The sequence below is a fragment of the Cynoglossus semilaevis genome, chromosome 19 (genome assembly GCF_000523025.1).
Source record: "Cynoglossus semilaevis isolate Cse_v1.0 chromosome 19, Cse_v1.0, whole genome shotgun sequence".
Classification (NCBI taxonomy): domain Eukaryota; kingdom Metazoa; phylum Chordata; class Actinopteri; order Pleuronectiformes; family Cynoglossidae; genus Cynoglossus; species Cynoglossus semilaevis.
In genome coordinates, this window is record NC_024325.1 from 17155669 (window position 1) to 17166887 (window position 11219).

The 11219-nt window shown below is 45.8% G+C and overlaps 2 protein-coding genes, 1 long non-coding RNA gene and 1 other non-coding gene across 4 annotated transcripts in view; 2 read left to right on the forward strand and 2 right to left on the reverse strand.

The window, feature by feature from the left end:
• hlcs (holocarboxylase synthetase (biotin-(proprionyl-CoA-carboxylase (ATP-hydrolysing)) ligase)) overlaps nucleotides 1–3818 on the reverse strand; it is an 11117-nt gene extending 7299 nt beyond the window's left edge. The window contains 4 exon segments of the mRNA XM_025065878.1: nucleotides 690–1636; nucleotides 1820–1982; nucleotides 2090–2227; nucleotides 3135–3818. Coding sequence (XP_024921646.1) covers nucleotides 690–1636; nucleotides 1820–1982; nucleotides 2090–2227; nucleotides 3135–3425 — 1539 coding nt within the window. The 5' untranslated portion in view covers nucleotides 3426–3818.
• On the forward strand, nucleotides 2738–2810 carry trnar-acg (transfer RNA arginine (anticodon ACG)). The gene has a single exon. It is a non-coding gene; the product is annotated as a tRNA-Arg (tRNA).
• A 2709-nt stretch (nucleotides 3819–6527) lies between the features above and the next one.
• Nucleotides 6528–8320, forward strand: LOC112488618 (uncharacterized). Its single transcript, XR_003052893.1, has 2 exons — nucleotides 6528–7693; nucleotides 7724–8320. It is a non-coding gene; the product is annotated as an uncharacterized LOC112488618 (long non-coding RNA).
• LOC103395707 (forkhead box protein O1-A-like) overlaps nucleotides 8299–11219 on the reverse strand; it is a 14186-nt gene continuing 11265 nt past the window's right edge. Inside the window, 3 exon segments of the mRNA XM_008333494.3 lie at nucleotides 8299–8665; nucleotides 8752–9880; nucleotides 10035–10226. Of these exon segments, the coding sequence (XP_008331716.2) occupies nucleotides 8774–9880; nucleotides 10035–10226 (1299 nt within the window). The 3' untranslated portion in view covers nucleotides 8299–8665; nucleotides 8752–8773.

Sequence of the window (11219 nt, forward strand, 5' to 3'; positions counted from 1 at the left end):
AGCTGATCTACAGCAGCTCAGACAGAATCAGGCTCAGTCACAGGTCCAGAACCCTGAGAAATGACTTGTGTTTCCTGCAGCACTAGAACTGTCGACAGAACCATCGGTACTAGTGTTACCATCAGTACCCCTGAGAAACGACTTGTGTTTCCTGGTCTGAAGGTTTAATCAGATGTAACAGCTGCAGCACTAGAACCATCGGTACTAGTGTTACCATCGGTACTAGTGTTACCATCAGTACTAGTGTTACCATCAGTACTAGTGTTACCATCAGTACTAGTGTTACTGTAAGGACATGAACTGACTCCTCAGTGGGGATAAAACGACGCGTCATGAATGGGTTAAAAATCGGTGACAATTGACATTGGTTGAATAAAAAAAATGAAGAAAGGAACTCTTATCAGTTCCTATCTTTTAATCTTTTTTGTTGTTTATTATATGGACAGTTAACCAGGTCAACCAGACCAGACCAGTTTGACCAGTTTGACCAGAGCAGATCTCTTGAGATGTTCCAGAGTTTCTGGATTTTTTTCTCTTCTGTTATTGAAGAGAACAGTTTCAGTTGCTGATGGATTTTTATCTTTTTCTAAATCTTTTTATCGTATCTTGAGTTGAGTGTCGGTTCCACTCCTGCTGCTGATAAACTCATTTCTAACTGAAGCCACAGTGTCAATAAGCAGTAGCCGTACCTGACACAGCACGGCCTCCCCCCCGTCCTCTCCATGTGTGACCTTGACTACGACCATGTCTCTCTGATGAGGAGCATCTCCCTTCAGCTCCCCCCACAGCTCCACCTCTCCTCCTCCCCGAGGGTCTCGGACAAACACCCTCCCGCTCGACAACACACTCAGCTGCAGCTCCGTGTCATCTTCCTTAAAGAAGTTCAGTTTCCTGACCTGGCCCCCGGCCCCCGGCCTGACCTCCAGACCCAGGCCTGCGGGGCAGAGGCTGGAGGAGAGGCCCAGGACCCGACCTCCTTGGCTGAGGTAGGTGAGAAAGCAGGTCTGACACTGAGGGGTTAACGTCGACTCCTCTGCTACCACGAGGAGCTTGGTGTTGTCCAGCCAGGGGTCGCTCAGAACCTGCTGCGGTTGAAGAGGGTAAACGATGTTGGTGTCCATGTCCAGACACTCGGACAGAAGCTGCTGAACTGCCGCGAAACGCTCCTGGTTACCGTCCGTGAACACCAGGACGTTTGGAGGTTTACTGTCCCAGTCGGACCCTTCGGTCCATCCAGAAAAACCTTCGGCGTCCACCTGGTCCTGGTCCTGGTCCTGGAGCTCAGCTCTGGTGTCCAGCTCGGCCGAGGAATCGTCCGGAAGGTCAGGAATGTTGTCGGCCGAGGCGTACTTGACAGAGAGGATGGTGCTGCTCTCCAGCTCCAGACACTCGTGGCAGCTGGAGAGATGGAGGTGGTGTCCGTGAGCCTCCATGTGATGGCTGCCGCTGGAGCGATCGTCTGGGTCTGCCCCCGGCCCCAGACGGAGTGGTTCTGACCCACGGCGCTCCTCCACCCTCTTCCTCGTCCTGGGGGTGAGGAGGAGGAGGCTGCTCCTCTGGCAGGGGGAGCTCTTAGAGCTCAGGGAACACTGTTTCTCCAACAGTTCAGTCAGAGCCGTGGTTGGAAGGACAACAGCTGAAAAGAGGTGAGAAAAAAAAATTAAATTAGCCCTGATATAAATCAGATAAATCAGATAAACACCTATGATGATGGAGACAGAACAGAGACTGGATCAGGGTTAGACCTAAATCTGTCACTGAAACAGAACAGAAGTCAAACTTCAGACCGTGACATGATTGATGACGTCATTCAACCTACGGATTATCTTTGAAGGAACCAGTCCATCGTCCATCTGAAGACGATCTTCGATAAAAGCCACTCCGAGTCGACTAAAGTCGTCGACTGTGGCCTGGGCCACGGCTCTGAACGGGTGACCAGGACACCAGGCCAGAGGGAGACAACAGTCGGACCACTTCAGCACCTGGACCACACCACAGTACCGGTCAGAACCCCTCGGACACAACAACACAATCATTGGACTTCCGGTTTCTACGACTGTTCACGGTCACACTTTTAAGATCTCCATACCTTCTTCTCTGGTGTCACAGAGTTGAAGCCCACGCGGTGTCCCGTGGCCTCGATGATGAAGGACACATTGTCCACTAGTGGGTCACAGCCCAGAGTGGACCCTAACAGCGCGGTCCATTTGCTGATGTCATCACATACCTGAGAAAAATCAAACCAATAAAACAGCGTCATTAACAGACGACTCGGAGCCGCCGGTCTCTCTTTAACTGTTAGCTGTAACAGCCACATTAATTAGCTGATTGTAGCCACAATCAGTTTTCATTGTACACCGCTAGAGGGAACCCAAACACCACCAAACTACCAAAGGTGGACATGAGTAACGTACAGACTGATGAATACACGCAGAACCTGAAATAAACTATAAATTAACGATATATTAAGTCAATAAAACAGTTGAAAACAGTTCTAGAAACGATGTTCACATTTGTACGATTTCGAAAACGGTTCTGTCCTGTTAGAAACGATGTTCACATTTGTACGATTTTACTTCGAGTTAAAGTTTACGTGTCTTAATTCATTTACAGGTAATGTTTTTGTATAAACGGGAGGTGGAACGTATAGAATCGTATAGCGCTAATAGTTCAATACACACAAAATAATCGATTCAGTAATCTGAACATCACAGAGACGATTCACTTACATCGTATAGGGCTAGTGGCGCAATGGATAACGCGTCTGACTACGGATCAGAAGATTCTAGGTTCGACTCCTGGCTAGCTCGTAACTTTTTAGCTCGTGCCAATTTTCCGGTTTTACAATAAACAACTAAATACAAGTCGTGTTCAAAGTACAGTTTACAATAACAAAACATTACAATTGTTCTTCAACTCTCTCTGTGTTTTTCTCATTACACGCTGGACAGGAATAAAGGCGGTTCATTCAAGTAAACCTCGTGTAAATATAGACTGCTACCTGATTGGTCAACACAGTTCATCCCTAAAACTAGTCCCAGTAACAATAACCTAAAGTTCTAAAGTACTCAATGACGAGTAAACACCGACTGTCATTCACTTTAAAACAACCTTTACCTAAAACTGTTTCCTACCTGAGGCTCTGTGACGTAAACGGCCTTATTTCCCAGCTGCAGGAAAACCGTCTCCTCCCCGGTAACAGAGGTGACACACGGCCGTGAAGCAGCGTTGGCTCCCGCTGTCGGTCTGCTGTTCGCCGGTGCTGAGACCCAGTGGGAGGCGGAACCGGAGCAGGAGCAGGAGCAGAGGGTGAAACCGAAGCTGCTGCGGCTGCTCTTCAGTCTGGACAGAGTCTGACGGATCAGCACCGAGTAGCACTTATGGAAGCGCACCCACATGTAGACGTAACACAGCGTTATTAACATATTAATCGTCAGACTGGCGGTGAATCGTCATCGTCTCCTCTGTGTCGTCACCCTTCAGTGTAAGGACGTGTCTTACAAAAATCATCTATCTACTCTTCCTCCTTTTCCTCCGTCCGTTTCTGCTCCCTTTCTTCTTTAGGGGTTCTAAGTCCGCCAATCTGAAGTCACATTACCGCCATCTACTGGACATGAGTGTTATAAACAGGAAGTATCTCTACATTCAAACTTGAATGAACGGCAGTGTTCGTGCTGTGTGACGTTGCTGTTCTTCTTCAGTCGAAGATGTTCTGACGTAAATTGTATTTGTGTCGTTGTTTTATATTCCCGTTGTATGTGTTGTATTTAATGTGAAATAAAAAGAATAGTTCGGACTCAATAGAAGTTAGAGCTTAGATGCAATAACATTTTCCTGCCGCTAGATGGTGGTGTTCCTCCGCCTTCAGTGACTTCTTTCGTTGGCTGCTCCGGCTGCTCTTCAGTCTGGACAGAGTCTGACGGATCAGCACCGAGTAGCACTTATGGAAGCGCACCCACATGTAGACGTAACACAGCGTTATTAACATATTAATCGTCAGACTGGCGGTGAATCGTCATCGTCTCCTCTGTGTCGTCACCCTTCAGTGTAAGGACGTGTTACAAAAATCATCTATCTACTCTTCCTCCTTTTCCTCCGTCCGTTTCTGCTCCCTTTCTTCTTTAGGGGTTCTAAGTCCGCCAATCTGAAGTCACATTACCGCCATCTACTGGACATGAGTGTTATAAACAGGAAGTATCTCTACATTCAAACTTGAATGAACGGCAGTGTTCGTGCTGTGTGACGTTGCTGTTCTTCTTCAGTCGAAGATGTTCTGACGTAAATTGTATTTGTGTCGTTGTTTTATATTCCCGTTGTATGTGTTGTATTTAATGTGAAATAAAAAGAATAGTTCGGACTCAATAGAAGTTAGAGCTTAGATGCAATAACATTTTCCTGCCGCTAGATGGTGGTGTTCCTCCGCCTTCAGTGACTTCTTTCGTTGGCGGCCCCGTCGCTCTCTCTCCACTGTTATTCACCATGGTTTCTTTCTGCCCTAAACTTTAATATTTTGCCCATCATGACCTCATGTGGAACAGCCTGTGAAAATGGTCGTGTGTGACTGAAAAAAAACGTACATTTGTCCAAACACATATGGTTGATGAAGCCTGAAATAAAAGATTATAGAAATGGAAATAAAACATGTTGTTTTATTGTTGTTAATCTAAGTTATTACTTTTATCTGTTCAATACAACTGCGTCTTCAGGATAAAAGGTAATTCCAGCTATTTTGACAGTATGATTGTTTTATGATTATTATTATTATATAATATGTGATGACCACAGTAGAACAGCAGCGCCACGTGCAGTAGCTTCACTCAACAACACCAAATCTTTTTTAACGTGCTGCACATGATTTGTGTCACTAAGGTCATATCCTAAATGTGGAATATATTTCATTAGGGTTTTTTTTTTTTTTTGGTGCATTAGTGTATGAGGAGTCACATTTTTCAAATTTTCCAGCTGTAATGAGACGAAACAAAAGGATGTTCATATTAAAACTTCTGTCGGATGAGGTGCTGGAGGAAACATGGAAATCATCTCCGTACGTCGAACTATTTACTTCTCAAAATGAACCAACATTTATTGACAAAAATTGAAGTGATGAGTTTTAGCAGCTGTATTTACTTATGTTTTTTTCATTTGTATTTGACAGGGAGATGGTTTTGACCTGGACCAGGATCCAGTCCTCACTCACAGAGGCCTGAACCTGCACCTCCTGTCTGCGTCTCCTCCTCCTCCTCCTGGTCAGATCATGCAGATCCACAGGCTGCTGCCAGTTCCTCCTCCTCCTCATCAGCTCACCTCACCGTCCCCTCCCTGTCAGAGACACACAGATGTGGCGTGCGTGTGCATACGCTGTGAGACGTTAGTGCTGCTCCTCTGCTCTAAAGCCCATAATGTCTGGTCTTTGTGCCACAGCTTCACTGTTAGATTATTCAGGTCTAACCACCACCTGGGGGAGAAAACCTCTAGAAAGATCCGCCTGGTTTATACAAACATGCTGAGGAATAATCTGATTCACTGTGTTGGGCGTCAAACACAGGTTCGTCTTCGTCTCCAGGTTGATGTTAATGTCAGTTATGAAACTGACTGAGAGTCAAAACCAAATCCACAATCTCAACACCTGAATTAACTGTTTAACAAACCGGTCAATAAACATGATGACCTCAGGAGTCTGACTCTAATCAGGCGATGATCATGTGATGATCATGTGATCTGCGGTTCCCTCTCAGTGTTAAGTCTTTCTTAACGACAGCCATTTAAGACGCTAATTTGTAAAAAGAAAAAAAAAATCAATACAAAATTAAAAAATAAAATACTCTCAGTGTTAAGATTTGAAACAACATAACACATTATAAATAAGTGGTTTCCAAAGTAGGGGGCGGCATCACCTTGGGGGCGCATCGTGTCAAATGAATTTCCTTTTTTAACATTTCAGGTCGTTAAACTCTGGGAGGAAAGGAATGAAAATGTGCTCTGATAGTGATCAGCAGTCTGCCGCTCTAATGGCCAGAAAAGGTAACTACACCCATGGAGTTGAGAGGTTCTCTGTTCTCCACACAGAGACCTGACAGTTGAAGTGAATGAGGTTCTTCAGTTTCTCTGATTACTCTGTGTATGAACACGCGTTCTCCTCCCTGTGATAACATCGGCTGAAAGAACTGCACTCACACTGAACGGTTCCTGTGAGCGTCAGAAATACACAGCAGTAATGAAGTGTGAATGAAGACGAAGGAGAAAAAGAAGGAGAAAAATGAGGAGGAGGAGGAGGAGGAGGAGGAGGAGGAGGTCTGTAGCTGGTGCTGTGTTTGGAGCAGATATGTCCTGCAGCGGTGATGGGGTCGAAACCCACAGTGTGAAATGACATTACAGCTCCAGTCTGGTGACAGGGTCGACTCCCGTGGAGAAACAGCAGCAACTCACAGAAGAACTGAGGTTTGAAGAAGAAGAAGAAGATGAAGAGGAAGAAGAAGAAGAAGAAGATGATGAAGAGGAAGAAGAAGAAGAAGAAGAAGAAGAAGAAGAAGAAGAAGAGGAAGTTTCAAAAGACAGTGTAGAGTCAACAGCGTCATCACTGGTTCACGTAGTTAGCTCAACATAGACTAAACCAGTACTTCTCAAATAGAGGGGGCGGGGCCCCCTGGGGGGCGTGGTGAGGTACCAGGGGGGCATGAAGAAATTTCTGCCCCCAAGGGCGGGGGGCATAACAGAAAAATGATTGAGAACCACTGAACTAAACAGTTGCCCGGCTTCACTCTCGCCCCCCGGTGTATCTGTTTTGGTACCTTTTTAAATGTCCGTCATTTCTTATTTCCCAGCAGACTCACAGTGAGAGCGTGGGTGAAGGGTTAATGAACGCTGTCATGACTCAGCGTTATTCACCCAGTTGTGTTGGTCATTCTTCCTCTTTAGCAAAAAAAAATTCTAAAAGACCAAGTGTGGTGTGAAGGACCCCAGGGCTGTCTGTGGACATGCCTGCTGCAGCAGGTCTGAAAAACTGTGGAGACGCATGAAATGAAACGTGAAAGGCATTAAATTCATGGACAGACTGGAATAAACAAACAAAAATCCAACCCAGAGTAAATAACGTCTTTTAATCGCTGTTTAATTTAAAACCAACATTTACTACAAACTAACCAGTACAATCCTCAAGCACGATGCAATAATGGATACAGATAAAAGTCGTATGAAACCGTTTTTTTCATAGCATTGATCAAATATAAAAAAATGTACAAAACTGTTGACGTGAAAAATGAGGAAAATAAAAAAGGAAATCCCTTTAATATTTCCAAGTAAAAATATACCTGAGGTACTGTTTCTATATGTGTTGATATGTGTTGGACTGAAACATGTAAACATATATTTTCAAGACAATCAAACAGAGTAAATATTTCTTACGTTAAATCCTTCAAAGTCATTGAAAACCTTCATATATATATATAAAAAAATCTAATTTACAAACGTCACCAGACTGAGAGAGAGTTCAGGCACGAAGAGCTGCAGCAGAACTCACCGCGTCTTTGTCAACAAATGTAGTTCTCGCAGCAGCAGCGACGTCGTCCACTGCCCTGGTCGTCCACTTCAACCACTTCATTAACAGGAGCTCAAAGTTTGATACGAAACACAGCAGTTTGATAATAACCAGGTCACTGATAACCAGGTCAATAATAACCAGGTTAATACTAACCAGGTCAGTGATAACCAGGTCACTGATAACCAGGTCAGTAATAACCAGGTCAGTGGTAACCAAGTCAATAATAACCAGGTTAATAATAACCAGGTCAGTGATAACCAGGTCAGTAATAACCAGGTTAATAATAACCAGGTCAGTAATAACCAGGTCAGTAATAACCAGGTCAGTAATAACCAGGTCACTCAGGTCAATATTTACAGTATAAACAACGCTAAGTCGACAACTACATTTACAAAATGTAAAATAAATACGTTGATACAGTATGTGTTGAATATGGCTGATACTTCTTTCGTTACTTCTTTACTCTCAGTTTTACAGTACTGTACCAGGTCATGTGATCAAAGTAGCTTTGTGGAGTTATTTCTACTTTACTACTTCAACTTCCCTCAGAAAGTTTCTTGAATATTTACTATACAGTTACATGTTGAAACAGGTCAGTACGTGGACGATACAGCGATTTACCCACGCATTCACCATCCTGTCGAGGTTGGTGTGAAAAATAACACGTGACAGCGACGACATTTTTTTTAAATTCTAGCCACTAAACAACAGGAAACTGTATTTGTCAGAAAAGGAAGTGTTGTTATTTATTTATATATATATATATATATATATATATATAATTCTACAATAGAACATCATTTCTTTTGAAGTGACTTGACTTCAGTCGGACTCATTCAATATGCAGATGATACTCTGCTTCATCCTCCAGGTGGGTCCCATTCTCATACCCACTCCAATCCAAACTATTTACATTTACTTCAAATACTCACAGTCAGGCCCGTCGCCAACGTTTGAGCCACAGTGACTTCTATTGGTCTCTTAAGGATGATGCGGTTCCACATAAAGGTGCAACCCCCAGATATTTAGAATGAACTGGAGAATGCTGTGAATGATGTTGGTGGTGTTGACGTCTGGTCTGGGTCAGCAGTCTTCAGTCGGTGGTCTACAGGAAGACTCTGACCAATCCTGAGAGAGAGAGAGAGAGAGGCCGGTGTGAAAAGACGTGTAAAGAGCTTATTTTTAAACTCTGCGTTTTGTCCGTCCAGTCTCACCTGGTGTCAACCCCAGCCCGTCCTAGCCTGACACCCAGCTGTGAGAGTTGCCTTTTACCCTTTGGGGAAACCCGTGAGAGGCAGCTGCAGGGTCAAAGTTGAAGTCCAAGGCCCCGCCGTCCATGAGGGTGTCGTGGAGGACGGACTCCATGTCACATTCAAACATCTCGATGGACATGTTGTCCAGATCACTGGGCAGTCGCTCCTGGTGGTGGTGACCGTGGGCGTGGACGGACGTCAGTTCTCTGTAGCTCCGGCCGTAGTTCATGTGTGTGTGCGCAGGCTGACCCCGGGTCCTGGGGCCGGTCACTGCAGGAGGGGCCCCTGAAGGACCCGTCAGTGGGATCATGTTACAGCTGTTCAAGTCCCTGGAGGTCGAAGGTCCTTGGTTGAGGACAGTGAGTGGGTGTGGGAGGTTCATCATCTTCACCCCCCCGCCGACGTGACTCTGCCTGCTGTAGGTGGGCATCAGACACCCTCCCCTCCCCACCTGAGGCACCAGTGCGTTCCTGCAGGGCATCATGTCCCTGCTGCCATCGGCCTCCGCGCTCAGCAGCTCCTTGAGGAGTCCCTGAGGGCAGACATATTGGTTTTCGTAGACCCCGAAGCCCACCTTGGTTTCTTGAAGTGTCTGCATGGGGGCAGGGGGGCGGGGCTCCATGCCCACTTGGCCGTACATGCATTTACGATAATCCTGCTGCGACAGTGGGGGTAAGGTGGCTGTGCTGTAGGGGGCGCTCTGAAGCATGCTGGGGGAGTCAGACGCCACCTTGGGGTTCTTGGGCGACAGCAGGTCCAGATTATCCAACAGAGTTCCCATGACGATCTCCGACTCATCCTGGCCCAGAGACCCGCCCATCTCAGACAGACTGGGCAGGGTGGAGGTTATCTTGGCCCCCGCTGCCCCGGGGTACATCATGTGACCTTCTGGCTCCCCCAGGTCATCCTGCTCCGGAGGGAAGGGTGAACGGTGACCGCTGAGAGTGCTGGCGTCCGAGCTGGTGCGTGTCCTAAAAGAGTTCCAGGACTCAAAGTCCTCGTTACTGAGAGAGTTTGGACTCCCCAGCCACTTGGAGTAGAGGGAACCAGGACTCCCCCCTCCTCCCTCTGCCTCCCCCTGCAGGGCCATCTGAGAAAAGTCACAGATTGAAATGCAAAGATCATTATAAACATCACAACTGAAAACGGTAACGGTTCTGTCGTCGGTTCGTGGTTTTTAGCTAGTGATGAACTGTGCCCCTGCAGGTGGGTAGAGGAACTGCATGTCACCGTCCAGAGCGTACCTTCTTCTTCGTGGCTCTTCCTCTGCTCTTGGCCAGTTTGCTGTTGTTGTCCATGGAGGCGGCTCTGCGTCGCGGGGACTTTCCGTTCTTCCCTCCTTCAGGGTTCAACATCCACCAGGAACTTTTTCCCGTTCCTTCATTCTGAATGCGAATGAAGCGGCTGTGCAGGGACAGGTTGTGTCTGATGGAGTTCTGAAGAGGAAAGAAAAAAAAAAAAACAAGTCACAAATCATTTAAAATGCACCAGAGACACAGGGGGCGACGTTGAGTAGAACACAGTTCTTCAATACTGAAGTTTTTTCTTTACTGTGAAAAAACAAGTTCCATGACAACACCACAGTAGACAGAAGATACAAAGATACAATATGTATATTTTCTTGTTTATTATGTATATTTTTTCTAAAGGTTTACTTTAATTTTAGAGTGCCTTTTGCTTTTTAGTTCTTTTTACTCTATTTATTGTGTTAACTCCTCTTCTCTCTTTTTCTGCACTGCCACTGGCTACTGTACTAGTATGTTTCCCCCAAGGGGGATGAATAAAGCCCTACTCTACTCTACAAAGATACAAAGACACATGAATCCTTCGCTGCCTTCATTTTGTTGAATATACAACAAAAAGTGATGTGACATTTAAGGACTGTGGGACATTTGGACTTCAGTTTTTAGTCTTATTTATTGTAAACCTTTCTGTTTTCAGTCGTCGCAGCTTCTCTGTTGACATTTAACGTCTTTTTATAAACTTTTATTGCTGTGGTTTCAGACAACACAGTTTGGAGGAGTTTCTTTTTTTTTCTCCTCAGTGTGGACTGTGATTTCCAGGCTTCAAGAAGAGTCTGATTTTCAGGAATAAACAGCTCTGAATCATCGCAGCTGGACGGCGCTCCGACGCTCCGACGCTCCGTGTTTGGTCTTCAACCCTGGGCTCAAACAGCCGATTCAGCCAGAACGTCTCCGACGCTCCCTCCTCTTCCACGTGTGGTCACATTTGTCCTTGTGTGAACATGAACACACCTCAGGCCCTGCGCTCTAATGCTATGTTATGAGCCATAAAAAGGAGACGCAGGCGACTCCTGCGGTCCACACGTCAGGAAGAAAAACAACGGCCGCTCCGTGGCACAGGACACAGACCGACTGTTCTGTCTGCTCTCACTGGGGACCAGAGTCTTCCTAATTTGACACATTTGG